The sequence below is a fragment of the Phacochoerus africanus genome, chromosome 2 (genome assembly GCF_016906955.1).
Source record: "Phacochoerus africanus isolate WHEZ1 chromosome 2, ROS_Pafr_v1, whole genome shotgun sequence".
In the NCBI taxonomy this organism is placed as follows: domain Eukaryota; kingdom Metazoa; phylum Chordata; class Mammalia; order Artiodactyla; family Suidae; genus Phacochoerus; species Phacochoerus africanus.
Window position 1 is genome coordinate 223169672 of NC_062545.1, and position 13047 is coordinate 223182718.

At 44.2% G+C, this 13047-nt stretch overlaps 1 protein-coding gene across 4 annotated transcripts in view; it reads right to left on the reverse strand.

Annotated features, from left to right (window-relative positions):
• Window positions 1–13047, reverse strand: part of KANK1 (KN motif and ankyrin repeat domains 1) — a 203631-nt gene that overhangs the window by 23073 nt on the left and 167511 nt on the right. For 3 of the 4 annotated variants that reach the window (XM_047767723.1, XM_047767722.1, XM_047767726.1), the window contains one exon: window positions 3820–6492. In XM_047767723.1, coding sequence (XP_047623679.1) covers window positions 3820–6492 — 2673 coding nt within the window. Of the gene's footprint in view, window positions 1–3819; window positions 6493–8672; window positions 8802–13047 lie in introns of those variants that run through there. The other variant, XM_047767724.1, reaches the window with a different exon arrangement.

Sequence of the window (13047 nt, forward strand, 5' to 3'; positions counted from 1 at the left end):
CTCCACCAAACTCCAGCTGCATCACAACTCTGACATTATCTCTCTCTTTTTTTTTTGTCTTCTTTTTGCCATTTCTTGGGCTGCTCCTGCGGCATATGGAGGTTCCCAGGCTAGGGGTCGAATCGCAGCTATAGCCGCTGGCCTACGACAGAGCCACAGCAATGCAGGATCCGAGCCACGTCTGCAACCTACACCACAGCTCACAGCAACGCTGGATCCTTAACCCACTGAGCAAGGCCAGGGATCGAACCTGCAACCTCATGGTTCCCAGTCAGATTCGTTAACCACTGCGCTACCACGGGAATTCCGTGACATTATCTCTTACGTTCTGAAAAAATGTTTGTGATGTTTCACGGGAAAAAAACATAGGAGAGTAAGTATGATTCAAAATATTGTCCAAAAAGAATGTCTCTGAAATATAGCCCCTCACATTCATACATACCAAACACACAAGGGGTCACACCATGAGCACATGAGGGGGGCTCTCAGAATTTTATGTTCTTATGAACTATTAATTTGTTATGAGCATGTATTCCAGTTACAACAACAAGAAACTGAAAAGAGGTGTTAGGTATTATTATTATTATGCTGCTAAAAATAATGCTCTTTTGCATACTAAAAAGTGATACCCTCAAATCTTCAACCCTAGGAAGAGTGACGAGAATTCTCTGGGTTGAGTACTAACACACACCTAATTTAATTTGAGGTGTGGTTTTCAGCTTTGACACAGATTCCCAAAGAATCTGAATTGAAAATTTATTCTACTCCTTTTGTGCTTTCCCATTTTTATCTTTGTATTTCTTTACCTTGACAAAACTGTTAGCTAGGGAGGTGTAATAATTAGGTGGTGGGGGAAGCCAGAGTCATGAAGATAAAAATTTGCATTAAAAACACAAAACTGGAGTTCCCGCTGTGGCTCAGTGAGTTAAGAACTTGACTAGTAAATCCATGAGGATGTGGGTTATATCCCTGGCGTTGCTGTGAGCTGTGGTGTAGGTTGCAGACATGGCTCAGATTCTGTGTGGCTGTGGCAGCAGCTGCAGTTGTAATTCAACCCCTAGCCTGGGAACTTCCATATGCCCTGGGTGTGGCGCAGAAAAAAAAAAAAAAAAAAAAAAAAAAGCAAACACACACAACTCCCTGTGGCATTTTTGTCTGGCAATTTGCTCTAGATCTACAGCTCCATTTCTTGCAGTATGAAAAACAGTTAACAGCAATGACAGCCAGCATTTTTTGAGCATTTATACTCTGTGCTGCAGATTATTCCAAATGCTTTACTCACATTAACTCACAAAATCTTCCTTTCAACCCTGTGAGGGAACAAAGACAACCTGTCCTAGTGCCAGAGAAGGAATTCGAACCCAGAATACCGACCTAGTCTGGTGCCCAAACTTAAATTTTTAAACTAAAATACTAGGTTCACATAAGGGATCATGTATATGCTCTTTTTGGTGACGTCGAATTCACACTTCCTACCATTTGATTTGGGGAAGAAAGTCTGAAATGAATACCTTCCCAGACTGCACTTCCTTTCGGCACACACACAAGTGTATTCTAGATTGTATGTGAGCACTCTTCCTCACTGCACAGCGTGCGCAGTGAGCCGGAGTGCCTTCTGACACATCTTCACCCCTTACAGCCCACAGAGGTTGACAGTCTTTACTGTATGAAGCTACTTCCCTTTCCAGCCCATAGAAAAGACACCAGATCACACAAGTTCAATGCCCTGGGTTGAGTTCCTAACCTAATTCCTTCACTAGAACTTTAAAGCAAAATACAAATATGATGAGAATTACAGGGATACGTTAAAGTTGTTCTTGCAAGCCCTGAGAGGGAGCTGCCACTATGATCAAATAAGTGCTACGAAAAATATTTATACTTTTGTCCATGAATACCGTAGGTCTTGTTCATTTTAGCTGATGAATTAGGTGTTCATTTGCAGGGTCAGATCTGAACAGTGATGTCTGGAATGTCAGTGTGACTGGAAATAGACCAAAAAACATTGTAACACAGCCAGGCAAAACCTCATCCCTGGTCTTGATGCTCAGGGTGTCAGGCGGAATTACTCCAAGGGCACAGCTGAATATTTTTGGCAAGAATGTGAAATAGAAACCCTGGTTTGGGGAGGAGGGAGGAAGACTGACAGGAAAATGCTCTTACAACGGATGATCCACAGGACCATCTGTGTCTGGAGGTATTTAAGACTTTCGTTTTGACTTCAACATCTGACATCATGATGTTTAAAAAGAAGTGGAAAGACATATTATTAGTTACTTAAGACCCTGCATCAGTCCATACAAACCTTTTAATCCTCTTTACTCTAAAATGACTCCCCTGTACATTTATTAGACTCCTTTGATTCCAAAAGGCAAAAATCTGTCACACATCAGCTGTCACGCTCATGTTCATTTTTTTCTTCCACAACAAGCCATCTGTTCCACAGCACAGTTACTAAAAACTAACACTAATTCAGGTTTGCAGGTGAAACCGTGGAATATATAAAAATAATCTATTTGTCTTTTTTTTTTTTTTAAACCATTGCCCTTTTGGCTATCTGTAAAGGGAAACAAAGTAGTTGAAATTTTTGTTTGTTCACTTAAAGCCTCTATGGTATGTTTTCAGATGAAATTAAATTTAATGCATACTATACCAATCATGTGAAACATTTTAATTCATCTTAGGTGTAGCATTTGGTCAGAGTAGAGAGTTTTTAGTAGCTTTCCAAACCTCATAGTTCCTTACATCAACAAAAGAAACGGCACTGGACACGCTAGAAGCACCACCTCAAGGATGACAAAAGCCACTCTGCTCACTGCAGGTTAAGGATGAACACACTGACAACCTGACAGGATGAACATCCTCTGAATGCCCATTTCACAATGAAGTATAAAGAAAGGTGACCCTCCTTCCTCAGGTGGAAAGCCAGGAATGGAATCCAATTGTAGGATAATATGCTCAATAGAACCACATGCAACTGATAACAAGGGAACTCATTTTAGTGAGGCTCTTGGGAAACGGCACGTGTCACCAAATTTTCTACGTTAATTTTTCCATTATTTGTCTCAATTTCAAGAAAAGCAGGGGTGAACAGGAATCCCAATGAATAAGGGAAAATAGAAGAAAATTTAAAATGTAAGCACCTAACAAAATGAACAGTGGGAAAGAGCTCCCTTCCCTCAGAGCTCTGGCTCAGGGACCCTAATCAGAGAGGCCTTCCTGGACCACACCATCTCCAACAGGCCCCACCTTTCCACCACCACCCACTGTTCCTCGCAGTGGTGTTCTCCTCACAGCATACATCACCTCCTGACATTTTAGGTACACTGTTTACTGTCTGTGCCCCAACTGGAATGTAAGCACCATGAGAACAGGCACCTATACTTATGCTTGAAACGGAGCAGGAATTTAATCATTAGTTGCTGAGCTAACTGATTAGAAACACTCCTACCAGTATTCTGATTGATAATATACTGGTCATTGTGGTTACAAACAGTGCAGCAATTTTTTTTGCAGGCCTTCCTGTAAAAAATGAGCAGGTAAATAACTGAAAGAATCTACTGAAGCAGCAGCCCCAGAAAACAGTTCCAACACTAGTTTCTTCTATGAGCCTTAGTCCCTAGCCAGCACCAATGAAACTATCAGACAATGAGAATCAGGCAAACTACTTATGGATTTAGAGTCTTAGTTTTCGCCTACCCATTACCATTCTAGAGCTTTCTCCAGGGCTCCAGAAAAATGGCTCCAGGGGTTTGAAAACAATCTCTACCTCCTAGATTTCCACTGGGCCCATCCTTCCTCACCCTCAGGAGTGCCACCTACCTGTGACCTTACCCAGGCTGGTTTTCAGGAAGTCAGGGGGCCTGAGCTCTTCAGCGCTTGCAGATTTCATGACAGAGTTGATGGATGACAGGGTGCTGATGAGCTGGGAGTTGAGGGAGCCAATCTGCGAGTGAGGTTCCCCAAAAGCCTCTGCCAATTCACTATAGTTCTCAGCCAGCAACGCCTGCTGTTCTGCCAGCAACTTCTGGACACGTTCGATGTAATGATCCAAGCCTGTCCCCGTTCCCGGCAGAGCCTGGGGCTGGAAGCTCTCCACCAACTCTCCTACAGGTTCATCCCCAACACCTACACTCCTCCGGCCGCCTGTCAGCCGCACCGTCAACTGGGGAGGACCACAAGCTATGGTCCTCATTTTGAGACCAACTAGGTAGTTGTCGTTAATACTGATCTGCCCCACGCCAGACTCTTTGGTCTTTACAGCTGACGGTCTGTCAAACCCAGCATTGCCAGACAGCACCGTTCCAACTCCAATGGACCGTGTCTTGGCGGAGCTGATGTCCTTGACGCGGCCTTCTCCGATGGCCACCGTCCGCATCTCCACAGTCCAGGTGCTGGTCTGCTTGTCTAAGGTGCTGAGGGAAGTGTTGGTGCAGGAATCTATAAGGGTGGCCGTCTCAGTGTTGGTGAACTGGTTCACCTGTTCTAGAGCTGTACTGGTGTGCTGGCTCATAGTACGAGGCACTGCCATGACAGCAGCCTCCACCTGGCTGACAGCCTCCGTGTTCACACTCCGGGAGGTGCACTCCTTTGGAGAGGAGACAGTCACATCGACGGAACAGTCTCCACAGCCGATGGAGCGCACTTCTTTGAGATTCAGGTTGGTCTTGAGGAGTGCCAGGTCGTTCACGGACTCCTCTGTGTTGCTGCCTGTTTCACAGACACTGATGTCCACACCCACGCTCTTGTCGCACATCTCCACAGACCGCCCAGAACATCGGTCCTGCGTTTCCACCCTTTCCTTAACAATCCACCAACTCATGGGCAGCTCAGGCCCCACCACTTTATCCTCACAATCGGGCTGGCAGGAGATGCCCAAGCTATTTGTCTGTATGCAGGTCCCCACACATGTGTCAACCACGTCCACGTGACTGCCAGCCATCTGGTCTCTCGTCAGTACCACCGCCTCCACCATCTTGCTGAAAACAAGTGGCTGGGCCATCACGGCTTTGTCAACTTTTTTCCTCGATCCAGCAGCTTGCAGCTCTTGCTTGAGTTTAGTCATCTCCCGGTCATGGGTGGTTTCTTTCAGCTGCACTTCCAGGCGGTAGATCTTTTCCTTTAAGGCTTCTATGGTTTGCTGCTGTAGCTCAATTTCCTTGTCAGCTTCAGTGGTCACTCCAAGCATGGCCTCTGTCACGCTGACCCCAGAATTCCTTGTCTCGGTGACTGTCCCTACAGAGGCATCCTTACAAGACCTGGCACCCCTGTGATACACGACAATGTCGTCCATGTTCTCGTTGGCGCCCACAGCCACAGACCGGCACTCTCGAGGTCGACACTCCCCGTTCTCCCTGACCTCTGAGGAAGCCTCATAGCTGCTATCCTGGATCTTCTGCTCCAGGGCTTGCATGTCTGCTGTGAGCTGCCGGAACTCCTTTATCCTCTGTGTGCTCTGCTCCACACTCTCCATCTCTTCCTCCTCATAGTCAATGTATAACTCCCCACCACTTCTCCTGGTCCTGGAGAGCTGTTCTAGCTGGGATGCGTTCCCAGCACTGTAGGAACGCTTTCTCACACCACAGACATCATTCTGGGATGCAGCTCTTTGGTTTTTCAGCTGTGAAGCCAACTGCCTTTTCTCCTCTTGCAAGACAGAGATCTTTACCTGGAGCACGGGGATGGTTCGCACCTGCTCTTCTAGCTCCTTCAGGCGTTTCAGGGCAATGGCCATCTGCTCACGGATGTGCTGCAGGTGCATGGGGCTCACGTTGGTCACTGGAGTGGAGATCCCTGAGCTCAGAGGGCTGTGGCGGATGGAGCTCCCCATGGAGGAAGTGGTGGCAGGAGCTGGGGCATAGCCACCATAATCCCCGTTGCCTTGGTATCCGTTCTGAAGCTGGTACACGTTGTTATTGTGGTTTCCAGAACCCATAAAGGAGGAGAGGGAGCTCGTGGAGCCCATGCCTCCGAAACTGGCCAGCCTGGGCCTTCGGAACTCACCAGGTGCCACCTGCATGGTGACTCTCTCCTGTTCAAGTCTTCTCCGGGTCTCCATCAGAGTCTTGGTGACATGAAGGTTGTGCTTTGGGAGTTGTGGCGAGGGTGGTGGCAGTTGTCGACTTTCTGGGATGGTAAGAAAAGTGGGTGAGGTTTCCAGAGGGGCAAGTGGCCTTGGGACTGGAGTTGATGTAACTTGGCTTCTGGCTAGGAGGAAGCTGGGGCACTGCTTGTTGTCATCACTGTTGGACGATGAGAGGGATTCCGTGGAAGTCCATACACCTTGCTGACTAGGTGTGGCCCTGATTTCTGGGCATGGCACTGATGGCTTTCGTCTCTTCTGGATGTTCACTTTCCTGATGGTGTTTCCTTTCTGTATGTCATCTACGTATTTGAGGAAATCTAAGTCTAGTTGATAACCATAGGGAGTCTCCACAAAATAAGGATCTTTCTGTTCCCTGCCATGATCTCCATTCAGAACGTCATCTGCTTTTCCTAAGAGAGAGAGAAGAAAATATTAACATCATCTGTTTTTCCTAAGAAATAGAGTATTATAATGTCACACATAATGGTAAAAACTAATATTTGTGTATGTTGCAGTGTGATGAGCAGATTTATGACATACAAGTTTACAACCTATGTTCTAATCCTGAATCTACAACTTAGCAACTGTGTGGGAGAGTTAATACACTTCTAGGAACTTCAGTTTCCCCTGAGTAAAAATGGAAATACAAGCATTTAAATCAAAACGTTGTTAGATGAATGCAAAGAGAAAATGATTTTTAAGAGACAGACATATAATAATTCCATACTAAATACTTCATTTTTTAAAAGAATGCATGAAAAAGACTTGAAAGCATTTTCAAATAGATAATTTCTTTTGTTGTCTACAGTCCCTTGAAGTGTAGATAACAGTCATTAGGATTCTTTTTTCATAAAGTGTACTCTGAGGCACAAAAAACAAAAAGTTTTAAAATAACACACCAAGTCAGCGCAGGTCCAGGAAGCCTGGACAGGAGTTCTCCCACCTACTGCTCTTTGGCAGACCACCCAGCCTCTTCTTTTGGCCACCTCGAGACATATGGAGTTCCTGGACCAGGGATCAGATCTGAGTCACAGTTGTGACCTATACCACAGTTGTGGCAACACCAGATCCTTAAGCCACTGTGCCAGCCTGGGATTGATCTGTGTCCCAGCACTCTGGAGACGCCACTGATCCCCTTGTGCCTCAGTGGGAACGCCCACCCAGGCTTTCTAAATGGGGGGGAGACACCAGCTGGAAGACAGACTTCAACTATACTTTGTGTCCCCCCTCTCCTTTTTTTTTTTGGCTTTTTTAGGGCTGCACCCATGGATATGGAGGTTCCTAGGCTAGGGGTTAAACTGAAGCTAAGGCTGCTGGCCTATGCCACAGCCATAGCAACGGCAGATCTGAGCTGCATATGCGACCCACACCACAGCTCACGGCAACACCAGATCCTTAACCCACTGAGCAAGGCCAGGGATGGAACCTGCAACCTCACAGTTCCTAGTCAGATTCTTTTCTGCTGCGCCACAACGGGAACTCGTGTGTCTTCCCTTTTAAAAACAAAACCAAACTCTATCCCACCAGAGGAAAACTGTTCCCCTCTTTGACTTCTGGACAAAACATTCACTATTCCAAGAATACCATTTTGCATCTCTGATGGATCCAAACAGATGCAAAGGAGAATGAAAATAAAGGCAAACCTATCCTCCAAATACTGGATCATGTGGCATTCAGTAAATGCTACTTTTGACTAAACCAAACATTTAGAAAAGGAAACAAGAACCTTTTAAGGCACAGATCTTGCTGCTGACCTGAGTTGTGCATTTCAATTTGAAAACCAAAGTCATTTTTGTTTGTTTAAATTGTAGGATTAAGTAATGTGTTTTCCTAGAGTCATAATAACAAGTCTGCATTTGGGAGCTATGCTAAGAACCCCTAAGTAATAAGGGAAAATGCAAGCTATCTGTACCCCTGCCACTATCCTAGGTATAAAAACCCACCTGATTGCTGTCAAGGTCCAGGTCCTTCCAGCAATTTTGGCTGCTGGCTTGTGCTTCCCACCCTCAACAGTGCTAAATGCAACACGTGATAGTGTGAACACTGAGTAAATCTTTCGCCTCCATCCCCCCTCTTCCCTCCAAAATGTTGGAAAGAAAAGTACAAAAAAAAAAAAAAGCCAAGTAGAGGAATAAAAAGGTTATGTATTCATCATGTCCTCATTTAAAACATTAAATCATTCTAGCTGTTAGAATTTGGGCACTAGATTTCAATTCTAAACCACGTGGGAAAAGAATTCTATTTCAAAGAGGTGCTCAGCACCACTCATTTTCTAGTCTAAGGGCGAGCCGATGAGCGCTGCACAAAAACTTGTGCTCATGGTAACAGAACGTGTCCTCCCTTCTTTCCTTTTAACTCCACAAGGACAACACACTCACTCAAAATATGCGGCCAGACCTGTTTCCAGTGCTGTCTGAAATTCCACAAGCAAAGGAAAACTGCAGCTTTCACCCGTGCGGGTTGATTCTATGCTGGGTCGATCAAATCCTCCCGGCCAGTGTTCCAGTCGCCTGCCTGCTGGCGCACGCCTCGGGGATCAGTCCTGCCCGAGGCCCCGCCACCCGCCCGCCACCCCCGGCCGGACACCTACCTTGCGCCCGCAGTATACCCTTCCGCCCTCCCCGTTGCCTGCACTCCAGCTCCCGGGCCCAGGCTCTCTACCTCCGCAGGGAAGGAGGTTGGACATTCGGGGAAACTTGGCCGGCAGCCACGCACACACGCCATAGGCTGGGTCCTCACCAATGAGGTCTCCGCCACGCTGACCCCACCCCCGCACACTCAGCCGCTAGGCATCTCCCGCTTTCTGCCTGCAAACAGGAAGCCGGGAGCTTTTGAAAATGTGTGTTCTTCTTGCCAGTTTTGCCAGGAGTCAAAATAAAGCCAGCAGTTTAAACGTCTCCACAGAGAGGCTCTGTGTTTGCTGCACCAGTCCCTTCTTCATGAAAGAGTGTGTGTTCTCGTGTGGAAACTAAGCGGCCTCAGCCCCTGGTCACCTGAGGAAGTTGGAGGCACAATCCACCCCTCTGTTCCCCGCAGGTTCTCACAGCCCTGCCGCATGGGTTCCAGAGCAGGCAGGAAACTTTCCCAGTTCGGCTCAAAACCAGCAAGGAGTTGTCCTTTAATAGGAATCTCAGCCGAGCCTTTGCCATTAACGACGATTTCTTTAAAAAATTTTTGTTGAGAAGCACCTTTTTCCAGTTACAAAAGTAGTACATGCGTGTTAAAAATCACTATGCTGCACACCTGAAACTAACATACTATAAAGCAACTACAAATTTTAAGAAAGAATGTTATGTACAGATCATTTAAAGAAAAAAAATATACTCCCATCTCACCATCTAGTGGCAATTGTTAATATTTTGGTGTAGCTCTTAGGTTTTTCTGCGTATTTTCCCGCTTAGGCATTTTCAGTGGGAAAGGTTAATTTTAGTTTATTTATCTTCAAAAATTTTTTAAAGAATGCATTAACAACAGGATTTAAAACGCAAATAAAACACATCACATTTTTCAGTGAAACTCCACTGGCCCATCTTTAGTTATTTCTGAAGTTCACAAAAGGCACAGGTCATGCTGAATTATTCTAAAGTGAACTCTGGACTTTTAAATCTGGGAATCTGGAGAGGTTAGAATTTAACTATGGTAAGCTTGATTATTTCCTAATATCACTTGAATCACACTGTCCTAAGAACTTCTAACTGAAATTTCATTCTAACTAAAAAAGCAAGATACTTTCTCAATGTGTCATTTTTATAATTATCCACAGTACAAATTATTCTACAGCTAAATTAGTGTCATAATTATTTTATCTTTGGTTTCTAGGGTACCTTTATATACACTGACACAAATAAGGCACTTATAGGGCCCTGACTTTTATACATGTTTGTCTTTCCTCTTTATACTAGACTGTATCTTGAGAGCAACTAATTTAATTTTCAAAAGTCCCTTCTTTGCTCTCCCTCCCAAACACACACGAGTTAACAAGATGCTGTGAACAAAGATGTTTTAAAATGTTTACTAAAGGAATAACAATACACAGTATGTACATAAAACTTTGAAAAATATCTAGGAGTTCCTGTTGTGGCTTATAAGGTTAAGGATCCAACACTGTCTCTATGAGGATGCGGGTTCAATCCCTGGCCTTGTCTAGTAGGTTAAGGATCCAGTGTTGCCACAAGCTGTGGTGAAGACCACAGCTGCAGCTCTAATTCGACCCCGCCCAGGAACTTCCATGTGCCACAGGTGTGGCCACACAAAGGAAAAAAAAAAAAAAGTATATATATATATATATATATATATATAAAGAAAAACATCTAAATATTCTGTAGACTGAAGTTGCTTATTCTATATTAGCATTTCTTACATAATGCTATTTCAGTGATTATCTTTATATTACATAATAGGTGATTTTAATGTTCTTTACATTTTTATAAATTTTACAATATGTAGATAATCATCTTTAAAAAATAGGATTACAGGAAGTCACTGTTTTGCAAGAAAAAAGAATGTACTGAAATAAACTCCAAGAAAGCTTATTTGACAGGGAGATGGATGGGGCAGCCATAGCAACTATATGTTCCTCAGTATATGTTACCATGTTCCTCCACCTCATAGAACTCCCTATATTTAACTTGGCAAATATAAACCCCATAACTTCCCAGCCTACTTTGCCTTTTGTATAGCCATAAGCAGATATGTCATGCAGCAACCCTCTCCCTTAAAAGACAGGAATAGTTGTTTGACATCCTTTCTTGCTTGTTCCTTCCTCCATCCTGCTGCCTGGAATACAGATGTGATGACTGGAACACGAGCTGCTATCTTGGACTGTGAAATCACACTTAAGGATGGAGGAACAGATATTAGAAGGAACCTGGAACTCTAAGAGCTTTGTGGATCAGAGAATTACACTATTCCTGGAAAGCCTACTTCTACATATCTGTGTAAATAAGAGAGAAACTTCTATTTTGCTTAGCTAATGTTTATTTTGGGTCTCTGTTACTTGGAGCTAAACTGAATTCTAGTAGATACACCACTCTCTTCCCAGTGTCGTCTTCTCCCCAACAAAAAATATTAAGACCAGATCTTGTAAAGAAAAATGTTTAATGATAACAAGGACATGTTATATTAAAACCTTTTTATTACAAAAAAAGTTGATAAATTCAAGAATACTTAAGGAAGCATAAAAACAATAGTTAAAAAAATCTTTAAGTGTCTTATAAAGGAGACTCTTAACTGCCTAAAAGGCCTTTTTGGACTAAAGAGCTATGCCTGCTTATACAAAGCCAAAATCCACTGGTTATATCTGCAACTGGAATCTGGAAAGTAACAGCTCTCAATGAAATAGTCTGGAATCAGAGGCCTGTCCCTGGTGTTTACAAGAATTTTCTGAATGTCTGGAAATCCAGTGGTAGAGATTGTTCCTGGCACCACCTCTACCTTCATCATATAGCATTTATTGAAAGCTTAATTGGGTGCAGAAAATGGTCCTAGTCAGTGGAAAGAGTAGGAGGAATTTATAAGAAATAAAACGAGGTACAGTCTAGCTATGAAATAAATGCCAAACACCCTAATCGTAACACTAATTTGGGTCAGCTACAAAGGCATATTATTGACAAGAACAATCTGATGGTATATGAATAAATGATCAAAACAGGATGGAGTTAACCAGGAGATGAGGTTTGGAGACAAGGTAAGTGATCACAGAGTGAAATGGAAAGAGAGGTAGATGGTGGAGAAGAGTGAGGGCAGAGCCTGCTGGTGCAGCTCAAGGAAAGACAAGATTAGGAGAAGGAGGATGACTGGGGACAGAAGAGGACACCAGACTGGGTCCTGGAACAGAAGAATCTTGTCCACTTAGTCACTGACAGACTGCATGCAGGTCCTGTGCTTGTGGCTAAGAGGCTCAACAAGGATCATCTTGACAGCTGTGTGCAGATTAGTCCGAGGTAGGGAAAGAGAGTAAATTCAAGGGGACAAGTTAAAATGTAATAAAACCCAAGTGTGACGTGAAGACCAAATTAAAAAATTATTCCTATATTTAATGTATATTTATAATCAATATTGATTTTTGAAAAACAATCTTAGGGGAGTTCCCACTGTAGCTCAGCAGTAACAAACCCAAATAACATCCATGAGGTTGTGGGTTCAACCCCTGGCCCTGCTCAGTGGGTTAAGGCGCAGGCGTTGCCGTGAACTGTGTGTGGTGACCACACACACGGATCAGATCTGGCATTGCTGTGGCATAGGCCTGCAGGTGTAGTTTTGATTTGACCCACAGCCTGGGAACTTCCATATGCCATGGGTGTGGCCCAAAAAATAAAAATAAAAAACAATCTTACTAATACCTTCTCTTCCTCCCTGACCCCCTTCACTTACTATTTTCTAGATACTATTCTAGGAGCTGGAGACGCAATGTGAACAAAGGAGACAAAGCTGCTGTTCCCACAACACTCTCAATCTATGGGGACGGGGGCGGGGGGGAGGTAAGTTGTGCATGGAACAATAAATAAAATGCAAGGCAGAAGTGAAGCAAAGAGGTAGAACTCCCAGAATTTATACCAATGTTCAAGCTGAGGGGACAAGCTTCTAACAGTGGTCCACATGGCTTCACAGGTTGCTATCATCTCTGGGCCAACCTACTTCCTGAACACCAGGGGTCAGAGTCCCTCTTCCCTCTCCTCTTTTGCAACCAGGTTTGTACAGTTTGCAATTTGGGGTAACCAAACACCAAATGTGACAGCACTAACTAGAGATAACCCAAGCCCAGACCAAATTCCCATGGGTTTGGGGAAAAGCTGAAATCAACAAAGTGACAGTGATTCTACTCTTTATTTGCATATTTGCAACATATAAAACAAGTGCTCTGTGGAGTTCCTGTGGTGGCTCAGTGGTAATTAACCCAACTAGGATCCATGAGGCAGGTTTGATTCCTGGCCTCTCTCCGTGGGCTAAGGATCCGGCATTGTCGT